Source organism: Lissotriton vulgaris, chromosome 2_1, assembly GCF_964263255.1.
Source record: "Lissotriton vulgaris chromosome 2_1, aLisVul1.2, whole genome shotgun sequence".
In the NCBI taxonomy this organism is placed as follows: Eukaryota; Metazoa; Chordata; class Amphibia; order Caudata; family Salamandridae; genus Lissotriton; species Lissotriton vulgaris.
In genome coordinates, this window is record NC_141687.1 from 2,027,107,301 (window position 1) to 2,027,131,268 (window position 23,968).

Below are 23,968 nucleotides of genomic sequence, written 5' to 3' on the forward strand. Positions count from 1 at the left end.
TGTTAATGTTAATGGGTGTCTTATATAGCGCGCGGCTACTCCAATGAGTGTCCCGGCGCTTTCTGACCCATGGCTGAAAAGAGATGAGGAAACAGCGGATATACCAGTTATTGATTATAAAGCCAGGTTTTCAAGGCCTTTCTAAAGGCCAGCAGATTGGGAATGCGGCGCAGATCGACGGGAAGGGAATCCACAGTTTAGGGGCGAGATGTTTAAACGAGCGACCACCTATCCTGACATTCCTAATGGGTGGAACAGTTGCCAGGCCAAGAGATTCAGATCTGAGAGATCGAGTGGGCTTATAGAAAAAAAGCTGTTTCTGAATGTAGGAGGCACCGACCAAGTGGAGTGCCTTATGGGCCAGCGTAAGCGCCTTGAATGCAATCCGCTTCCTGACAGGGAGCCAGTGAAGGGAGAGAAGCAACTCCGATGCCCTAGCATGGCGGGGTAGGCCAAAAATGGCCCTTGCCGCGGAATTCTGGACTACCTGGAGTTTGTGCAGGAGGTAGTCTGGCAGACCAAGGTAGAGGACATTGGAGTAATCGAGCCTAGAACAGATTAAGGCCTGTACCGTCAACTTCCTGTGGACCAAAGGAAGCAGAGGGAGGAATTTGCGCAGCATTTTTAACAGACCAAAACATGTACTGGTGAGACCTGTAATTTGGGATTTCAGTGAAAGGGTGTTATCAATTTTGATCCCTAGGTTTTTAGCCACCAAGGAGGAAGAAGAAGGGGGTGACATGCTCACCGGCCACCATTCCTGCCAAGGCGGGTCAACCTGACAGCCAAAGAAGAGCACCTCCGATTTGTCGGGGTTGCACTTGAGGCTGCTTCGCTGAAACCAGTCGAAGACAGCCCCAAGGCAGCCACGGATGCTCTCCCCGTCGAACTCCGCACCCTTTTTACAAGTGAAGAGAAGCTGGGTGTCGTCAGCGTATGATATGATCTGGGCACCCAGAGACTCTGCCAGTACCGCCAGTGGAGTCATAAAGATGTTAGGTCTAACAGGCAAACAGGCAAGCAGGCCCGGGCACCACCGCAGTGCAGTGCAATGGGCTCCCCGAAGCTCGCCACCCCAAGTGCGCTCGGCCTATCAATCCCCAGCAGGCACGAAAAACACACAGCCCCACCAAGTCAAGTGAACACACTTGGATAACAGGGAGCTTCATAGCAGTTCTGGAAAACGATACAAATTGCGGGGGTGAGGAACAGGGCCCCAGTCATCCAGGATACGACGACGAGGTAGAAGCCACATGGTTTGATCAGGTAGCCTTAGATACAACGGGTAGCAAGTTTGAAGGCAAGTTTCGAACAAAAAGAACCGCGTATAGCTCTGAACGAAGCAGGTAATCTGAACTTGGAAACATCAGTCAAGCAGGCAATAGGCAATCTATTAGAGGAAAGGAGAGGAGGAGAGAGAGAGAGGGGGGGATAGAGATACTGGTGGGACTTGATTACAGACATACACTGGATTAACACCAGCAGGTTTAAACTTTTTACAAACCCTGGGGTGATAACCCTTCTTTTAACTGGCTCTGGGAAATTATCAGTTACAGACTGTAACAAGCACTTAACCATGGAGAGGTACTGCACCAGCCCCTCAGTTTTTAAAGGGGTCTCCGCAAGGACATAGTTCTAGCCCTGAATGACAAGCATTTTCACCTTGTGATGGAGGGCAGCCCTCTGAATTACAACATGATAAGTGGTGGTGTCATCCAATGGAGGGTTTAGAAGTAAACCGTTCTAGGTCAGGTTCATCTGCAGGATCCACATTGTAGTCTCCCATGGGTCCTCACTTTACTTTGGCACTTAGGGCTCGAAGTACGGGTCCGGGGAGGGGGGTCAGGAGGGGGGGTTAAGGACCACCAGGGTTGAATCAGAGTGGAGAGATTCAGGAGGTAGTTCTGGAGAATGAGACTGTTGAGATATAAGAGCTTGTGGAGGTGTCAGCAGTAGGGGAGGACGTGGAGGGCTTGTAACAATGTCCCTAAACATTTTGGGCCCGTGGGGTGTAGGGAGCTGAAATGCTGAATTTTCTTTCTTCAAAAGGCCAAGTTCTGTTGTTTGGGGATGTGGTAGGGTGTATGTGCGGCTCCGGAAGCAGAATTCTTGGTATGAATCTTCCCCATGAAATAATGGATGAACATCTTCTTGTGCCTTCTTTCAGGGACCTCTGACAGCTGCAGCAGGATAGATTCTTTGGTGGTGTTAAATTTCAACAACAAGGGTTTTGTAGGCATCTAGAGGCTAATTTGGCCAAGCGTTTCAGCATCAACTTCAGCTTCAAAGGTGGGTGTGGGTGTTCAACAAATTAGTGTCATCGAAGGGGACCATGGCTTGTCACCTTTCCACAGAAGTTTGCTCGGTGTTGAGGGAGGCTCTCTGGGACAAGTAGTTGTCCGCAGGTAGAGCCACACCTGAAGATCGGTGCCTTTTCAGGCAGGACTCCTGAATCAATGGCAAACTCCCTCAGGACTGGAGCTCTGCCTTGGTCTGGGGAGCCTTAGGTGGTGGAGAAGATTGGCCTTGCTCCATTAATGGGGTCATAGGCATCGACTTAGTCCTTGGTCCCGATTCATTCAAGGCTGGACAAATGGTCTCCTCCTGCTCGACATCAGAGCCTTAGGAATACACCATCTCAGGGTCCCCTAACCCTCTTACTTTTTAGTTAAGAAGATCTGTAAATATGATGCACCTTTTATATTTTGCACTTTAACTCACTCTAATTTTCTTTATGCTAAAGAAGAACTCAAATAAAATACATTTTTACTGCTCTTACATTCAAAGCTACCCCTTCATCATGGATCTGTTAAAAGAAAAAAATGTGAAGGCGGGGTGGAAAGACAAACATCACATAATACTCTAAAACACATAAAATAATATGCTCAGCGAAAACTGTGACGCCGCGGAATCTGACATTGATCCAAGGATACCCTGACCTGCGGAGAACAGCGAGAAAGCTTGTCTCGCCCTAAGGAATATTGCCGAGATCCCTGGTGCCTGCCAGCCTGTTTGTGCCCCCCTCCCGCCGCCGCAATTAACATCGAGTAGCGGCCGCCGAGCTGAGGGAGGCCCTGAACTACATTTCCCGACAGGCTGAGCGGCGGGAGACGCCCAGCACATCGCGCCAGGCGGCGCATAAGACCAGCGTCACCCCGGTGGAGCGGGTGACGCCGCGGAATCTGACATTGATCCAAGGATACCCTGACCTGCATAGAACAGCGAGAAAGCTTGTCTCGCCCTAAGGAATATTGCCGAGATCCCTGGTGCCTGCCAGCCTGTTTGAGCCCCCCTCCCGCCGCCGCAATTAACATCGAGTAGCAGCCGCCGAGCGGAGGGAGGCCCTGAACTACATTTCCCGACAGGCTGAGCGGCGGGAGACGCCCAGCACATCGCGCCAGGCGGCGCATAAGATCAGCGCCACCCCCGCGTCGCGGGAGCGCGCGGGAGTGCCCGGGGCTAAGCCCGGGCAAAGTGCGGGCCCTCTGTGGCACTCAGTGGCTGAGGTAGGCTGGGCTGGGCCCGGTTATTTTCATTGACATTGTCTTTTTGCTTATTTTAATACGCCTGACTGTCTGAGGAAGAACCATTTATTGAAACTTACTCGTCGCTTCCTCGTACTCTACTACCGGTCAGTCATTGTTGCATCTCCAGGACTATATTTATTATTTTATGAATATCGCATTATTACTTGTTATCATTCTTCTGGAGGTAAATCACTTCTATAACATAATCTCGTGGAATAATCCTACAGAAGATGTCTAAAAAATTACGTTCAGGAAGGGTAGTGGGAGGAAAACCTGGTGCAAAAATAGACATTACCCGCACAAGAAACAAATCTGTAAACAATCCCCCGTTGAAGGGTCAATGCCAACTCTTTGAGTTATGGGACTTGCCTTCCCCTAAGAAATCTAATTTTGCTGCTAAAGAAGTTCCCTGTGCCATGGTCCAGGAGGTTCATACTCAAGGTATCACAGACCCTCCGCCTCCTCCTGTGCAGCCCGCATTATCACAATCAGCGGCAGCGGTGTCTTCTTCCCTTGCTCACTCTGACGGGAAGGGGGAGAATAATCTCGAACTTCCGGTACCTGAAAGTGAACTTGCGAATCAACCATCTTTGCCTCAAACCCTTCTGAATGATAGGTTGGGTGGCGATTTGTCATCACTATCCATTGACCTTGAACTCTGTGGCCGCTATGTAAATACAGTTAAATTGGAGACTCAGGACCCTATTAAGCCCTCGGGGGGTGCTACTCCATCTGGGTTAATGTTGTATAGTAGTACCCCTTCGTTAAACGGTCAGGACATGTCCGATCTGTCTAATGTTTCCAGGAGTCCGGGTCTCAACCTATCTGGTATCTGCCGTCCAGTGGAAGCGTGTGAAAAACCGATCCCTGAATCCATGATTGCTCTGGAACAATTATTAGCCTCCATTCTATTTCTCCTGGGGAAATTTGTAGGCAGCTCGGATTGTATCTTGGATTCAGTTACCCAAATACTGAAGACATTGTTACAAAAGTCGCCAGATATGAGGTGTGTGTCCCCCCCATGACCGAACACAGCTTGCCAAAGGGGAAAATAAATGTGCCTATAGTGGATTCTGACATGAAGGCTGCAACAGCAGTTTTGGAAACACACACCGTAGATATGCCCTTAACCGCAGTGCCTAATTGTATTAAGAACTCAGTTCTAGAGATCGAGGAAAAAAACAAATCTACCTCCGGCCCTAAAGTGGTTCAAGATCTATTCCCTATCTTCATGTCTGAAAACAAAAAAGAACCTACGGACGATAAACATGAGGTACAGGTAAAAAACGGTAAACATAGAAATAATAAAGGGAATAAAAGGAAACCAATTCGAAAATACAGGAAGAAAAGGCAGCGTCGGATAATCTTCCAAAATTCTCTGGTTGTACTGGAGAACGACGAATTAGACTTGGATCCCACCTCTACATCCTTAAAGGCGGAAATTGAACTGAACTCACCAATTTCTACATCTTTAAAGGTGGAAAGTGAACTGTGTCCGCCAACGTCTTTGGAAGTTATGCCACAAATGGGGGGCCCTCTTCCAAGTCTTTCTCCACCGACTGCGACTGGAGCTCTAATCCAATTTCCATCTGGGGCCCTTAACCCCTTGGCCCCTCCTTTCTCCGCAGCCTTAGAGATTGGAGACCGCTCCCTTCCTGATCGTCTTTTAACAACTTCAAAGGCTCCAGTGGACACTCTTGTGTTAGACTTTTTACCTCTATTCGATGTTGACCTACCCCTAAACAGAGCCTTGCTTCTTAAGCGCTTTAGCGAGATTGAAAGTCTTCACCATATTCAATCTAGGGATATTGAGTTAGTCTCCCTGTTGGGTGGAGTCAGGGTATTGAGTATAAGGGTTAAATTCTATTCTCCTATCATTGTAAATCTGATATTACAGCAAGCCGAGAATTTTCAACGTACAGGTATCAACATTCTCCCGATTTTTAACCTTGGTAACACAAATCCTTCTCTTGGGAAGATATTTAGAGGTGATGAACAAAATGGGGTAGCCTCTCCTCTTAGAGACCTGAAGATTTGGGTCTCTAAGAAAAAACGCTCGGTTTCGCAGGTGAAGCCACTCCCGTTAACTCAGAATTCCTCCCTTACAGAGGATAACAATCGGTGGAATTGGCTGCATAGTGCCTTATCTACAAAAACAAAAGATAATCCCAGATTGTTTCATCATCTTTAACACCTCACTAAAAATTATTTCTTGGAATGCGGCAGGGATTCACAGTAGCCCAGAGAAATTTGATCTTTTATATTCTCTAGGAGCTAACGTGATTTGTATACAGGAAACTTGGTGTATTAATATGCTGGATGTTTCTAAGGATTTTTACGCCTTGGAAGTGCCTGCTGCCCCTTCCAAGAAAGGTCATGCAAGGCGGGGAATCGCTTGTTTACTATCAAATAAATTGCAATGGAGATTCTCCCATTATATCGACCCTAGTAAACTTTTCCACGCTATAACCATTGAAAACCTGTTTAATAACGGCATAAAGTCACCTATTGTAATCCTCAATGTGTATATCCCTCCAGAAGAGTGTTTTAATGTTATATTGAAGCAGGTATTCCGATATATTGATCAAATAAAAAATGTCCCATCCCCCCCGGAAATTATGCTTGTGGGAGACTTGAACTGCAAAATCTCCAATGTTAGTCTGAAACTTTTTAGGAATAAATCTAAAGAAGAGGCGCATTTTGTTCCTCAATCACTCTTCCCTGATAAGTTAGTGACAAATAAAAGAGGGAAGATTTTGCTAAAAGAACTAGCGGCCGTCGACGGTCTTATACTAAACGGGAGATTCCCGTCTGACGTGCCTGCAAAATTTACTCACAAATCTCCTTTTGGGTCTTCTATCCTGGACTATGCAATCGCAGACTATGGTTGGTTTCCTTTCATTCAGGACCTTAAGATCATACCTACTTCCCTGAGTGACCATAGCATATTGTTTATAACTATTTCTTTAAATCCCATGACCACTGTTCCTTGGTCTCTCAACGGCAGTGATGCTGCTTTCCACGCTTCCTCGGGAAGATGTTTTTGGAATCCTTCCGCTATTAATGGGGTACAGGATTTCTTATCTTATACCCTACTAGTATTAAATGAGTGGCGTGGGAATGAAATAGTTTATTTTGAAGAATTTATGCGAAACATCATTTTTTATGCTAAAAAAACTTCTCGGCCTAGAAGAGGGGTAGTGGTTTCTAGTATACTGCGTATCCTGAACAAGGAAATAAATAAACTAGTTCGTGAACAATATCTGGATAGAGTCATGGAACGTGAAAAAGAAATTTCCAGGCTAAAAAGAAAGATGCAGACTCAAGCTAAAAATAAAAAAGGTAAGGGAGGACAATGTTTGGATCAACTTGAGGGAATCTGTTGTCCATGGTAGGATCAGAGAATTTTGGGCAATAATCAGTAAGGGGTGTGGTACTAGACTAAGTCCCTCTCCCATCCCAATAGCGGAAGAGGTATGGATTACTTATATCCGGGATCTTTATGCAGGGAACGGGATTACAGGTGATGATATTGCCATAGATGCTACACCCGAAGGTCTCATCAATTACCCCACAGAAGAAGAAATTGAGATGGCTATAAAAAACATGCGTGTCTCTGGGGCAATGGGCCCTGACGAAGTCCCCATGACGGTCCTGAAACAGGATCCTTTAAGGTGGAGTAAAATCCTGTACCCTCTGTATAAAGCCTGCTTTTTGTCTAAAACGGTACCTGCCTCCTGGAGGGGAAGTATCTTGGTCCCTATTTTTAAGAAGGGAACTAGGGATAGCCCCAGCAATTACCGGCTGATTGCTCTCCTCGACTCCATCGGAAAGGTCTTTGCGAAATGTCTTTTAAATTCCCTCTCCGATTGGGTAGAGGAGAGCAACATCTTGCCGTTTGAACAGACCGGCTTCCTTAGGGACCACGGTACGTTAGACAACCTCACCGCTCTTCATGTGGTTACAGATAAATATGTCCAGGTGAGAGGAGGGGTAGTGTATGCCGCTTTTATTGATTTCTCCACAGCGTTCGACAAAATAGACCGTAGAACGCTGTGGAGAAAATTGGCAGTGCTTGGTGTTCCAACCTATTTGTTGGAGCTGGTGCGGTCTCTCCACACAGAGACCTGGTGTAGGGTCCTGTTGGGGGGCGAAAGGGGGCTATCTTATCAAATTCCATCTTTGAATGGCCTTAAACAAGGCTGTTTATTGGCTCCCCTTTTGTTCTCCTTATACACGGCAGACCTACCCGCCGCCTTGTCTGCCAGAGAGGGCATCGCCCCGGTGGTGGGGGGGACCTCTATATCCTGCCTGATGTACGCCGATGATGTCCTTATTCTTGACTTGACCCCTAAAGGACTTGCAAATCGGCTACATGCTCTTCATGCCTTTGCTGCAGCCCATTGCATGAAGATCAATATTACCAAAAGTAAAGTTATGTGTATAGCTGGTAAGAAGAAGTGCCGATCTGTAGATTTTGGTTGGTTTATCGGGGGCCAAAAACTGGAGGTTGTAAATTCCTATACCTTCCTGGGAAAAATCATCACGGCTAACTTGAGTGAGAGGCTCCATATAGAGCATTGTTCACGCAAAGCTCTTGCCCATGGCAAAGGTTTAAATTCCCTATACCAGGCAACGGGGAAACGGCACTTCGAGCTTATTGGAAGTGTATAGATCTAAAATCCCCGCAACAATACTGTATGGTATCGAACTCATAGAGGTGAAAAATTGGGACTTTTGACACAAGATTGAGGGGAAACTTCTAAGATCTCTTTCTTCCCTTAATACTGCGTGCTCTTTAGCCGCCTGCAGGCTTGACTTTGGTCTTAGGAGCAGCTGGGTACAGGGATTATGTGCCCTAGTAAGATGGGTGGCCTGCCTGGCTAGAGCGGAAGTAGGGACTATGCGAGCTCTCCTCAGAAGTGAATTATTGGGTAATTTTAACTAGTTTTCTCAACTTGTAAGTAATTTTAGAAAAGCTGTAACCTTTCTAAAATTAGATGAAAACGCTTTGTTTTTGTATTCTCCCTTACAGTTAAAACTCGTTTTAAAAGTAGCCTCGTGGGATCTATGTTTTCACTCTGATAAAAAGTTAATTTGTGAAAAAAGGAATGTAGACCTTCTCCTTAACTCCTATGTGATGAAGTCACCTCAACCCTAGGTTATATGGAACCTACCGCATGGTATTCGTAGATTTTGGTTTCTCTTACGTTATGATTTAATCCCTTTAAATCTACTGTTATCCAAATGGTATGGCTCCTCTGCTTTGTGCAATTTATGTAAATTGAGCACCCAGGACTGTATGCATGTTCTACTGATTTGCCCTGCGCTCCGTAAATTGCGCTCTAGATGGTTAAAAGTTATTTGTCTCCGCCTTGGCATCGTCACTTTGAATGGCTTTCTTCATGCACTTTACTGCCCTCCTAATGAAATGTTCTGTTTCCATATTTTTAACTTTTTTAAAGGTTTTTTAGCTATTTATTAACATGTCTCTGGAGATGTTTTGTCTTTCCGACCTCCCGTAGATTTGCTTTGCATGTCAGTTGTGTATTTAACCGTCTCTCAAACGTCATAATTTTGTTATGTATCTGTTTTGCTTTTTTTTTTTATCCTGTATATTTTATGTGGCCCTCTTTTGAGAGCCAAAACATAATGAAATAAATTGAAAAATGTCATTACATTAGCGTAATATTGTGCAATTTAGCAAATTTCACCTTAACTTGGTTATGCAAAATTCTCGAAACTACACCATGTGGGGAGAGCACAGGAATGCAAGCAACAAGAATGCGAGCAGCTATTGTTCACAGCAGTTGTGTTTTCTTGATTGTTCTTTCTTGTTTTTGTGCAAAACACATCCTCGAGCTCAAATGGACACAAGGATGCATTTTGTACTAAAATCTAGCTATAAATGCCAGTTTTGCTTTCATGGTATGTAATTTGTGTAGCATTTCGCTTAGTTACCCAAAAGCCATATTACGCGAATTTCACACAGCCCTAGAAATTACCAAATCTTAAAACATGAAAATCAATTATACATTTTAATCTCTAAATGAAGAAAACTACTTACAAGTTCTTTGCTTTTCATACATTCCATCAAAGTCTGGAAAAGATGAACTGCCTCACTTTGGCCAAAGTTGAACGTTTTTTTGATAGTAGAAATTATGTCACTTTCTACTCCGTCAGGTAAATTTCTGGAAAAAAGAGCAAGAATCAAGAGAACCTTAGTTTAAACCATGGTTTTGGAATACACAAGACTTACCAAATCACCTTTTTGATTACACAAAACCCTGATTAATATCTACCACATTTGTAAGCAGGGTTCTTTAACTGAATGCATTTGAACTGTGCCTTCCAGCTTTGTGAACAAGTATTAATTAGCCCCTTATCAAAATGTCTGTACATAAAAAATACAACAATATGTAACCCTGCTTTTTCTACGTTTCTCACTAGCTGCACAGTAATTTGCAGCAGTTTACAAGTTATGCCAGCAAAGCAGCCCATGAAAGTCTGGGGAATTTGTGTATGAGTGGTGTAGGGAAACAGGTGCTATTAATACACCTGTTTAGCCAGCCTAGATTCAAAGTAGGCAGTTGACTGCCAAATTAAATACGAGGTGCAACAGTCTTGATAGACCACCAACCATTTCAACAACCACCAACCCCTCAATATCACAACCCAGCTTCAGTCCCAACTGCAGCATGAAAACAGCCCTCCTCGCAACTACAGGCGACATCTGCATGATTCTACAGAGTAGATATGGCTGCCCTCATGCTCCTGGTTCTCTCTGCAGCTTTCAATATGGTATCCCACCCCATCCAACACCAGAACGATAATAGAATATGAAGACCCGCTTGCAGCTGGATATGCTCTTACCTGACCAGAAGAACTGAGTCTGTCAGTCTGGCCACCTACTCATCGGGTATAGCACAACTTTATCTGCAGAGTACCCCAAAGATCCTCCCTCGGCCTGACCCTCTTCAACGTTTACATGACCCTATTCACCAGGATTATTTGCACCAACGATATCAGCATTGGTTCATACACCAACAACACTCAGCTGACACTCTCACTCTTGGACAAGACCCTGACGAAGCTAGCTGGCTGCTTGACCAAGACTGCCGACAGGATGACATCCAACTGTATCAATTTCAGCAATGAAAAGATATATTGTGATCTTTGGGAATAACCCATCGCCATGGAACTCCACCAAGTGGCCAGCAAAAATGGGACCCCACTCCCGACCCCCACTACACACGGAAAGAACTTTGGCATGGTCATCGACAACCACCTCAACATACATGAACGGCCAATCAGTGCCGTCACCACCTTCTGTTTATGCAAACTTTTTATGAAACCTGTCCCAAGGGAAAATCACGTTACCGACCTCTTGCTGTCATTAAAAAAATTACATTTTTGAACATTAAACTTTCACGGAGAAGGACTGGCCTTAAAAAATGATTCCTGTTTAGGAACTCTAACAGGATTGGAGGTCTGCTGTTTCTTTCTTTCACGCCTCCATCACCGTCTTTGCAGCCAATCACTGGGGTTTGCAAATCGTGACCTAATTAGGACTCATAAAATCGGTTTGCAACGAGTGCCAAGATGGCAGGCGCACTAAGAGTGCGCTACGGACTCCTTCATCTTCCGCTCATCGCTAACATCAATCCACAAGCTGGAACCACACCAAATTACTCCCACGGGCTCTTGCTTGCCTAGGGAGAAACTGTCATCCTCCGGAGCGGAGTCTCTGAGCAAAGCCGGTGCAGAGAGCGGACGGCTGGTCCCCGCAGCCAAGATGGCAGACCCGAGCTGCTGAAGGGGTCCCGGTCCGCATCAGTGTGGTCTGACCCTGTGGTGTACCAGTGGAGCGGCGGAGGGGTTCCCAGGCCTTAACCTCCTCCTCCTCCTCCTCAGGTGCATCGGAGAAGTCAGGCCCCCGTGAGGCCCCTGGAAGCAGGACTGCAGTGGGCCCATCGGCCGAATCACGGCCCAGAGTCCGGTGACTCTGCATTCCCGCCCGCACTGAAGCAGTCAGAAACCCCAGGTCAGTGAGGCAGGAGCGGAGAGGAGGTAGTGAGGTCAGCCAAAGATTGAACCAGACACTACATCCCCTGCCATGAGGGAGCCCCCATAGCGTGACCACCACACAAAGATTTGTGGTGGAGAGAGTCTAGCATCTCCCGCAGCATCCAAGATGGCGCCCCCGGGCACTGACTGAACCCCGACCGCGCCTACCGAAGGTTGATCCTGTAGGAACCGGGCGTGGCAGTCAGGCAGTTCCCTGGCCTGGTCTCCTCTGACTCCGATGCACCTGGGCCGCTTGGAGAGAAGACTGGGTCGGACCTGAAGCCCAGATCACGGCCCGGGGACTGGAGAAACTGAAGTCCAACTGGAACTGGATCTCTCGGCAGGTGAGTGGGGAGGGAGCGGCACTGCGGCAAGGTGGGCACCCGAAGTCCGGGCCTGTTACGAAGTCTTCTGCACAAGAAGAGCTCCTGCGGAGTGTCCTCTGCACAGGGCCTTACTGTAGGAGTAAACCTGACATCTCATGACGTAACCATGATGGCAACCTCAGGATGCGGATGGAGCCCTGACCATCTCAATCAGGTTCTGCAGTGACCTGGTGGACCCACGGGCAGCCCGGATCTAGGTGAGCAGGGAAAGCCTGGAGCAAGGACAGGCCTAACGTTTGGAGCACAACATGGAGGCTGGAGACACAGATGTCCTTCCCACACTGTGTCTTCCTCCAGCCCCAGATTAATGGAGGGGGAGTGATGACACGATGACACGGTGACAGAGGCGCCCGAATTCCGGGCCTGACACAACCACTCCTGCAGCGGGTGAGACCCCACTCATTGCAAATGGCAAAAGACCTCCGCAGGACTCGGATCCCGCAGTGATTTCACTGCAGGAGCCAAACCTGCATATCCACAGGTGACGGGGACTCACCCGAACGGAGACCAGGAGTTGCCCCATCTACCTGAACGGGAGCATCCAGGTGCGGCTGTGAACTGTGCTTCACCTGCCCAAAGCCAGGGAACGCTATGACCGGGCTTTGAGGGCCTACAGGGAGGGCAGTCGGGAGGAATAGGCCTACATGTAACTGCTGCCCACGAATCCGGGGGAGACAGCAGGGAGGAGACTGGACCACATCTGGCGATCCCCGGCATGCGGAGCGAGTGAAGAGTGATGGCCGAGGAGGCACACAGGAATACAGCGCAGCGAGCTTCCCGCACTAACAGTGACATTCACCGAACTTCATACCTGGACTCTCCCGGTCTTGAAGCCCCACTTAGGAACGGGAAAGACGACTTCGCGAACAAAGAGGCGCAAATGGGGAAGGAAGTATCCAGGGGAGTGTCTTGAGAGCCCCTGTTGGAACAGACAGCAGTCCCAGTGTAGTGCCAACATCTGCAGGGCTGTCCCAGAGAAGGTAGAGGGCTCGGACAAAAGTCAGTCCGGCACACGATTCATCGCAGCCACCCATTTCAATGACTAAACCCGTGTCTGCCACTGGCTACGTGGGAGACCCCCTCTGATCCTTCGCTGACTTCTAGCAGACCTTGTTCAACTCCCTAACAACGGCAACAATCAGTAGCCCAAGGACAGGCATGGGCAAGGATAGACCAGCAAACCCTCCCCCCGCCCCCCCCCCCCCACCCACCCCCCTCCCAGATATAAATGGAGCAATTTACTACGAATATCATGGATACCAGTGCCACTCCCAGCATCACTGTCCAATTGCCCGGAGAGGATTTGGCCACTATTCTTCAAGCGATCCATACATCCCAAGACTCAGTGGAGACAAAAATCCGGGAAGTATGGTCAATGTGGCTCTCATACGCCAGGATCTTCACAACGCGACAGACAGAATCACAGAGGCGGAAATGTGGCGGTCCTTCATGGAGGACAAAGTTAACACTATGAAGACCCGGATCTCAAAGCTTCTCTCTCAAACCTCGGAGCTCCATAGCTGAGCCGAAGATGCAGAAAACCGCTCCCACAGGAATAACTCCCATCTGGTGGGACTACCGGAGGGCACGGAGCCCACTCCAGTGGCCCCATTCATTGAAACCTGGATTAATACCTGGACGCCCAAGAGCCACCTATCTGCATGGTTCAGGGTCGAGAGGGCACACAGCGCACACGAGCCTTGGCCTCCCCCAGGAGCCCCACATAGTCCCATCATAGCACGCATCCTCAATTTTAAGGACCAAGTTACCATTCTGCAGGAAGTCAATATTTTCAACTAATGGCAGATTTTTCTTTACGTCTACAGATTGAAATTGTAGTTTGAGATTGGGTGCAATTTTGAGAATTCATTTCGGTACTTTCATGCGGGTTTTACACGCATCTAGAAATATAAGAGGAATTTAATCGCCATACAGGCCTAGGTGAGATTTAAGATTTGTCTTGCTATGCTGAGCTAGAATCCTCCCCTTTTATTCTTGACTATTAGGATAATATTAATGGCTGGTCGTTTTTCGAATTCACAGATCGATATCTTAAGTTCATGATCGTTTGTGGCTAATCTTCTCAACACTCCATGAGAAAGGATCTCCACTTATTAGGTGAGATCATGTATTTGGGTAATATGGACTATTTTGTTGATTAATGAATTTTGGAAAGGTAACATATTCTTGAATAATGTTAGCTAATATGAGGGGGGAGACATTTTGAATGCCATATACAGATATGATTGATCGAGGACAATTTTGGGGCGTCAATATCATTGCTATATTGCATAATTCTAAGGCTTATGTTAAGCTTTGTAATTTTCAGGTCTTCACGATGTTTCATAATGTATTAGACATAACGGTGGTGTCTAGAGATGACATGTTTGAGGGTTTTGAGGTGACACCTTATGTTAACTGGACCAAATTTGAACGAATATATTGTTGATTGGACTATAATGTTAGAGTCCTATTAGGAGGATCATGTTTGTAACAAATTTGGGATTTTGATATTTTGTTTTATCATTACAGCCCTGATGATGTCCCTTCAGGGACAAAACACGTAGGCTGTTGATCGTTCTGTAACAAGAAATATTGATACAACGAATAAAATGAACGCTTCTGTTGGAATATGAACAATTTCTTATTGAATAAAATGAATATGGACATTAACATGGACTGTTAATCATAAATTCATCCACTTTGGTGCTCCTTTCATAAATTCCTTTTCTTCATGGTTTGCAAGGGGTCTTCAACGGTGGACCTAGGAAAGAAGAGGATCTGCCTTACAAAAAGGAGAATATAATTATAATTAATTTTGCACACTCCTCCCTGTTGCATGCGGAGGCCTGCCCCCACTGATGCTTCTCTTCTCAGTACTACAATACCTATGGATCTTGTTCTAGAATGTTAACGGGCTCCTCGACAAGGTGAAGCGTGCCGCGGTCCTGAAGACCTCCACACGCTCAATACCTGATGTGCTCATTTTGCAGAAGACCTACATGTTGGGTGATCACTTTCCCTTTCTCGCCAGGCAGGGATACGACAGAGTGTACCATACACGCTTCACGCGGGGGTTCCACGGGGTGGCGATCCCCCTTCGCTGCTCCCTCCCATTTGCACTGAACCAAATAGTCCGAGCTCCCAATGGGCGTTTTCTGGCCCCCTTGGGCGTAGTGGGGGGGATGCCCTCTCAACAGGATCTCTGCCTATATGCCTCAAGCGGTCCTCAACCCCTCTCTCCACGACCTCGGAAACCTAGTGTCTTCTCTGGCCCAGGGTGTCACTGTGGTGGGAGGCGATTTTAACGGAGTCATGAACCCAGAAAGAGATGCATCTGGGACCCCTTCCCCACAGAGCATTAGCTCTGCAAAGACACTCACCGACTGGGCCTCCCGTTTGGGACTGCCCGTCCCGATTGCGTGCAGATTGTTGATGTCCACACACTCGCCCGAGGTCTCTCAGACCACTCCCCGCTACTGCCTGCTAGACATATGGCAGGCCACCGGTGCCCTCCTCCCCATTTGGCACCTAAACGCCTGGTTCTTGCTAGATAGGGACTGCAAAAAAGCAGTGAAAGGGTAGTTACACCAATACTTGCTAGAGAACGAAGGATCGGTGGCCTCGGGGAGCACACTCAGGGCAGCTGGTAAAGCAACAATTAGAGGTATCGCCATAGGTTATATAAAAAGAAAGTACCAGGCTAGTGACTAATGTCTCGCTCACCTGGAAGCATGGGCAATGCTCTTGGTAGGGGCCTGGGATGCAGAAATGGGGGGTATTCAGGCCCGCCAGCTCGATCTCATCCATGAAGAAATATGACATACCTCTCTGGAGTCGGCCAAGCAAATGTTGAGGTCCTCCTCGGTGCAGGTGTACGGGTGGAAAGACAAAAATGGGAAACTGCTCTACTGGCTAGCAACTCGCCCTCTTGGCAATAGGATAATCTCCGAATTAATTGACCTGGATGGCAATACACACCAGGCACCAGAGGCGAACAACCAGGCCTTTGCATCTTACTAAAAACAGCTCTACTCCACTACACAGTCCCCAACTGCTAACCTTAGCACAAATTTCTTAAGAGAGACCCCACTTACCAGACTGTCCGAATCGGAGACCCATTCACTGGATCAGCCAATTACTCTGAAGGAGATGGAACAAGCCATCTTGTCACTGGCCACAAACAAAACCCCGGGTCCCGATGGGTACCGAGTGCAACATCATCTGGCCTTTAGAGACCGTCTGACGCACACACCTTCTGGCTCTGTATGAAGAGGCAGTGGAGAGGGGAGGCTTTATGCGCGACATTGACGTTGCAATGATTGTGGTAATCCCCAAAAACGAACCTTCCTCCACAGAGTGCTCGGCATACCCCTAATTTTGCTCATTAACATGCAGGTGAAGTTACACGCCTCAACCCCAGTGAATCGGCTCAACTGGGTAATTAGGACCCTAGTGCACACTGATCAATGTGGGTGTATGCCCCGTAGGAGCACGAGACACAGTCTGCGGTGCCTACAGGTAGCTCTGGCCCAACTACACCTCCTCCCACTGTACTTGGCTCTCTTATTAATAGATTTTGAGAATGCCTTTGATACGGTGGACTAGGGATATCTGGAAGACTTACTGGCCGCCTGGGATTTGGTCCGTACTTCAGAGGGCAGGTCAAAGTGCTATATTCTAGCCCCTCTGCCTGGGTCATGACCAATGGTATCCTATCGGAAGACTTCCACATAGGACGTGGCACACAGCAGGGATGCTCCATCTCCCTCCTACTTTTTGCCCTCGCCATTGAACCCTTGACATGACTCATTGATCAGACGACCATCTCCAGGGATGGGGGTGGAGCTCTTCCTATGAAGACCATATAGCTTTGTATGTGGACGATGTGCTTCTATACATGGCAGACCCTGCACACTCGGGCCCCTGTTTGCAGATTCTCCAGCGCTTTGGAGAAGCCTCCGGTCTGAAACTCAAACCTGTTAAGTCCATACTGGTCCTGCTATACCCGTCCTGAGAGTACTTTGACTGGCAAACACCTATCCCCATCCGTCGTCTGAGTTTCCGGTACCTGGGGATATGGGTAGCTTTACACCCAGAACTCAATAGGTCTCTGAACCTTACCCCGCTACTTAAGAGGACCAAAGAAGAGCTGCGGAACTGGCAGACTCTTCCCCTGAATCCGATGGGGAAGATCACACTGTACAAGATGATGATCCTTCCCAGTTTCCTCTACGTCTTACAAAATACCCCGATGCACCTACCTAGACACTGGTTTCAGGCTCTCAACAGAATGTCAACTGCGTTCCTGTGGGGCAACCCGAGGTCCTGCATGGCGTTGGCCCACTGTCAACTGGTCCCTTATGATAGTGGTATGGGAATGGTGAACCTGTATTTATACTACATACCCACACTCCTGTTGGTGATCAATGAGTGGATGTCAAGAGGGAGGGCAGACACGGATTACCAGCTGGAACTCGATATAAACACCTTTATGGCAGGGCTTGTGGTTGGTGGCAGTGGCACGATTAGAAGGATTCCAAAAATGGGACCTAATCGGTATTTCCCAAATCGGGGACATCTGGAAGGGAGGGCAGCTCAAAACTTTTCAGGACCTCCAGCACTTTTACTCACTTAACACCACACAATTTCATAAATACCTGTAGGTCTGAAATTAGTTTGCGGCACATATACCCAAGGGCACCACGCTCCCAGAGTTTAACCCCCATGGGGGAATTGGGTCAAGGAGTGGTCTCCCTGATATACAAATCCCTCATTATAAATTCTCCTACCACGCTGGACCACTTGCGAACCAAATAGGAGGGTTGGCTGCGAACGCTGGAGGATGACGTCTGGAGGGACGCTGTCATGGCCCCCAGATTGATCACCAACTCAGCTATGCTGAGAGTAATTCAACTTTAATACCTCCACTGTGCATACCTCACCCCAGTTAGATTACACCGTGCCGGCTGTCTGCCTGCCCGAGATATCCACGTTGTGCAACAGAACCCGCGGACTTTTACCACATCACCTGGTCCTGTGGCAAATTATTGGGCGACGCTTATGGAGGAACTGAGCCGAAGTTTGGAAATGGAACGCCCTACACACCCCAGGTCATGCTCTTGGGGATCCTGGAGGGCGTGGGAGGCTCTAGAGCAGACAGGACATTCTTGGGTACCACCCTGGTGGTGGACAAAAGAGACATTTTCGCCAAATGGAAGAACTCCACTCCTCCCTCGATGACACAACAGCGCAAGGGCGTGGACTGGTGCCCCTCGCAGGAGCAACCGGTATACCTGGCCAGGGGATGTCCAAAGAAATACAAACGAGTGTGAGGCAAATGGCTGGGGCTGCTGGAATGATTGGAGGAATGGATTGTGAGTGTCTTTGATCTTACGCCTTGGATGAGCAGCTCATGGGTGCGGGAATTGGGATCAGATTTACACATTTGCAATTATTGTACTAATGAAGTTGTGTCTTGTTATTGACTGTGCAAAACCCAATAAAATTTTATTTAAAAAAAATAAAAAAATCGGTTGCTTTGCAACCCCTTGCGAACTGTAATTTTTTAATGTGACCTATTAATACGGAGGTCACATTGAAAATTGTATTCCATTCATAATTTAGCTGCACATCTCTGGTGTGAGTCTGTAGTCTAAGTCCTTCATGTCTACAGTCACAAATGCAAAATGTCATGAAGCATAAAACATCATTAGTTAATCCTAACTTTGTTGTCATTGTCCTGGTCTGTGTGCCTCGTTTTTATTGGGTAGAATAATTAGTTAATCCTAACTTTGTTGTCATTGTCCTGGTCTGTGTGCCTCGTTTTTATTGGGTAGAATGATTTCAGAGTGAATGTAGATATGATCGGAGTGTGAATGTGAATCAACTAGCTATTTATTATTTGTACAGTTTAGACTTTTTGTACAATTTAAACAAAATAATATTGTATCTGTTTATAATAATTTGTCGATGTCCCTATATGTCCATGTAAGTCTTCTATGTTAATTTTGAATGCAAGTGAGTTGCCCTAAGTGTATACATTTCATTTGTTTCCAAGCCCAGAAGAACTCTCACCAATTGCAGTAGGCCATTGAACTTTTAGGAAGTTGCCACTCTGTTGACCAGTTTGACAGTGCCTTCACACAGTTTTTGACCACCACACATCCTTCTGTCCTCCTGGGGATGTGTGTGAACGACTCCCAGGCATAACAGAAGCCTGCAACATGGGGATTTGTTACCTCCCTCTTGCAGGGCGTTGGCCTGAAAACCGAGCTTCAAATGCGAGGCCGCCTCTGGTGGAAAAATGGCACTCACACTCCTAAAGGGATGCCCCTTTGTTCTGGTAGACAAGCTGGTGGCAGGAACAGAGGGGAGACTAGTGCCCAGACCGTTTTTCCCATGGGTGTGTAGCTCACAGGAAGCCACACCTTTGGGGGGGGGGGGTGGGGCTACTGAGCTCCTAACATCAAAGGAAGGGCTCAGACATCTTGGGAGTGGGCAGAATAGTGCACCCTGGGCTTGATAGATACCACTGAGTCGACTCTGGCATCCTTGTTTGGAGTTATGATGCAGGGTATTTCTCTGCTGTAATGATTATTTCCTATTTATGTAATGACCTTTTAATACATATTAATGCCCCCGTTTTTGTATTTATTTATGTTGTTTTAGTACAACTGAATTTACCGAGAGGGTTTATGATTGGGACTTGACACAAGCCTACCTTCATTTTTAAGTATTGCTCCAATATACTTCTAACGATCTTTGTGACGAAACTGCGACTAAGGTTAGCATTTTTCCGGTCTCTCTTTCTCTGAGCTTAATTTTGGATTATATGACGGACAAGTCGATAATAGGCCTCTTGATATATCTTCACAAATCGCTCTAGATTTATCGAAAAGTACCACAAGTTCATTTCTGAGACTGTGTTATCGTGAACAAGGATGATACCCACCAGACATTAGGGGGTGTTTTTAGCGGTATGAATGTGAACTGAAAGATTAAGGTATGTTTCGTATATTTGTAGGAATAATATGATGTGTTTTTATTTTTGATGTTTATGTCTGTACCTTGGGTTAATAGACTGACAATGGATGATATGTGCACCAAATATAATATGTTGATTACAGAGGTTCTAAAATGCTTTTGATGTTCATATGAATACTATGATGATGTCTAGATTAATACATATTTTTGTGATCAATTGGTGCTGTCATACTGAGGGTCGAGGACATAAAATGTTTATACTGACCTTGTCTATATCTGAATTCCATCGATATGGGTTTATTAATTGTGAAGCCACTATTGTTGCTTTTTTGTGTATGGATGGATATTAGACACTGCTGTAATGTTTTATTAATAATAGGGTCATGCAGAACACAATGTGAATATGTATGTAAAAATATTTTTTGTTTAGAACTGGCCCTTAAAATCCTTCTATATTTTTTACAGGCTTTTTGTTGTTTTTAATGGGATGGTATAATAAATTATACTGATGAAGGTGTTGGCTACTAATTGATTGCCCACCGAAACGCGTTGATTAAAAAGAAACTGAGAACTACTTTGAGTTTTGGAAGACGACAAATCTTATGGAATATTAATAACAATAATCAGTTTTGATCTTTGATCTACCTCTGTAGTTTTTCCGTTGTTAACAGGAATTTTTATTCCCTCTTCTTTCTGTCCCAAAAATTGTTTTTTGCCTTTTATTATATATTGTGTATGTGTATAATATCAATGTATATGCGATTTCAAATGAATTTATTAAAACGGATATGCCTAATACAAGCCTGAGCTGGTCTTAACTTGTTCTAATAAATTGTGTATTTTTACTATAACTTTTTTTCACATTGATTGATTCTGCATTTCCTTATGTGTTGCTTGAAAATGTTGCATTAGTGCTTTGTGTCAATATTATTGAGCCGAATGAATGCCTAGGTTTATAGTTACCAAAGGGGAACTTATTTTCTGACACTTGATAGATACCACACATAGCCGAAAGTCGTCACAGGTCAAGAGAAATCCGGGTAGCCCATTGGCAAGTGATCGCATCATCCCCACAGGGCACTTTCTGGGCATAAATATGGCATCCTGCACCTTCGATTACTAAAGAACTGGAGAAAACCCCAAAGAATGACTGCCATGCTGATCCCTGGACTTGGCAAAGAGAAACCGCCGAGTCTGCTGGATTGCACCTATCGTTCCTTGGGTTAGCATCAGGAGCACTCCTTTAAAGTCTATTGCGTTTGTGATGTAAAGATCAGAACTAGACTGGAAAATGCTTTGATGACCAGGTAACTGTCCAAATACTCCTTTGTGCCCCCGACCATCTCCATGCTGGATTTGGTCACCCTAGTCGAGCCCAAGAAGCTGAACATAACTCTTTCAAACTTTTCAAAAATGTTACAGTTACCAATGCTTATTTTAAGTTGTGACTAAAAGTACTGAGATTTACGTTTACTTTGAAAAATCTATATCTCTGAACCCACTGAGGATTTTGTTCTTATTAGACCATAAAGAATCACTAAAATATAATCTATTTTTATAAAGTGATGTTGGATTGCTTTTGTGCTGTATGACTTTTTTTTATTTCTTTGTTTGGTGATTCTAAATGCTTTACACTAGTTCCTTTGTTTAAGCCTTGCTTCTCAAAGCCATAGCTACCGAGGGTTGAGCTAAAGGTTTTGCAAATGAGCCTGAATGGACCCAAGACTGTTTTGGCAGTGTATTACATTGTAAGGTTGCACAACCCTACCATAGAATACAACCCAATGTTCACACTTCTCATAGAATATTTTTGCCCACATTTAAAAAGACAAGTACTGCCCAGTTTTCCCCCCCAACATCTTCAAATGCCCTCCGACTAAGGCAATCTTGCATTGGCCTACTAGAGTGCTTCTCATCTTCTCCACCCTCTCCAGCTCTCTCAGTACCGTTGTTAGTTTGCCCTTTGAGAGTCTCCTTCCCCTTCATGCCGTGGCTGCCATTGCTACAGACACCCCTTCCACACTGGTTTAAAAGGAACCCCAGTTCACAGAGGAAGATCTCTCTTTCTCACCCTACAACATCCCAATTCAACCTCAACAAACGCACGAGCTGAAATAGAAACATTTAAGCTTTAAAAAATGAGTGGAGCAGCCCCTGGATCATGATAATATAGTCAATGCGGGAGCAGGAACTGTGTAAAAAAAGAGTTGAAAAATGAATTGTATGTTAGGACACAATGTAGGCCACATGTCTTTTAAACCTAGCTCTCTAAATCTACTATGTAATCCACCGAATTCCACACCCAAACCTCCCATCTCATTTTACCTTTCTGTCTATCAGCAGACTCCACAATACATTTACATCGTCTGCCAGTATCGTTTCACCTCGTTTCTCTTACACCAGATTTTCTAGGATGTCTTGCAGAAAAGATTCCTGTGCTATTTTCAGGGCATATATATTTATGAGTGACGAGTTTGTGGCATAAATCAAGTGTACTCTAAAATAGCGCCTACCTTTGTTCTCTACAGATCCTGGCCCTTATGAATCATTTGCATAGAATGGCTAGTCTGAGGCCCAAACTGAATAAATGGGATAGGACTTTACCTGTATTGTAAAGTAGTCTTTGTGCATGAGGTGCATTTCGGGTATGAACTGGATGCCAGGTTCATGTAGTTGGACATATGTCCAAATCTTTTGTCTCTTACTGCGAGAGATTAAGTTATTCACATTAAGTGATATTAATTTGAATAATGCTGTAGCATTGGATTAGCAAGTAAAAAAATTTAGGAGGCCCCCTTAACTGTCAATTCTGGGACAGGGGAGAGTAGGTAGTAAGACAAGGAAGTCCCACAGTTGGCCCTGATTGGGCGGTATGACCTTTCGGATGCCCAAACTTATGTTTTTACAAATACCAATCACACATTGTTGTATGCAAAACCTAATGGTTGTAAAGGTAGCTGGTAGGGCGGCTAACACATAGATGCAAACGAATAAAAAATTTTTTTTAGTGCTCTTACATTTTTAGTTTAATCAAATTCTAAAAAGGACAGGACGTGTAGGTTTGTAGAAAAATATAACAGTATATATTTATTTCAGAGGTCATTCGCAAAGACACAGGTAGTTAAAAACAATTTATACAGTAACTAGATTAAAAACAAAATAAAAAATACAGTGGTATGTACTTCAAGGCAAAAGTTCATTCATAAACAATATAAACACAACAATTTATTGCAAGAACAGGGGTCGACGCGGCGTTTCGGTTTTTTGAAGAAACGATTAAAAACCTTCTTCAGGACCAAGTTCTTAATTATTTAAAACTCTCAGCCCGATGAATCCGGGGAGACTGTTTTCCCAAGTATACCTTTTGGGTTTCAACTGGACTGTATGCTACCAGGTCTGTAGGTAGTTATAAATCCTTCTGGTTTCTTTAATGAAGATGTCGCGTTAGTAGTAAGAGCCACCGATATATATATTTCAACATTGGATTAGCAGCCAGTTCTTCATTCAACACGTCCTTCTGTCTTTGCCGAACAAGTTCCTGGAAACCCCATAAATGGTAATCGCTTAAAAGAAGAAGTAATCATGGACAACTGAATCAAAATATTACTTTCATCTAGCTCCTTATTGCTACTGGACTGGAGGACAAGGTGATGCCAACCTTCCCTCACACTCCACAGCAAATAACGTATAGTTATACATAATAATCTTAACACCTCTAGGGATCGCAACCTCATTACAGCCATATTTTCCGCTATCCAGGTGGTCTCTTTTCTGTACCTTCCCTTACTAACCCTCCTCCAGTGGAACAATGTTGCAGTCAATAAAGCTGGCAATCCCTGTTGCATCCTTTAACCCTCTGGCATACAAATTTGTTTCATGGAATTCACTGTATCAAGAGTACCAGCCCATGAAGGAGTCAGATTACTGTTCATGCCACTACTTCTTCTAATCGGTCGGTCTCTCTGGTTCATCCAAGTTTTTAATCAGACTTCTCCATGTGCA

General features: G+C 45.6%; 1 protein-coding gene across 1 annotated transcript in view; it reads right to left on the reverse strand.

Moving 5' to 3' along the window:
- Nucleotides 1-23,968, reverse strand: part of LOC147733678 (transient receptor potential cation channel subfamily M member 7-like) — a 1,990,815-nt gene that overhangs the window by 1,489,765 nt on the left and 477,082 nt on the right. Inside the window, exon 9 of the mRNA XM_086958252.1 lies at nucleotides 9,595-9,718. Within this exon, the coding sequence (XP_086814378.1) occupies nucleotides 9,595-9,718 (124 nt within the window). The remainder of the gene's footprint in view (nucleotides 1-9,594; nucleotides 9,719-23,968) is intronic.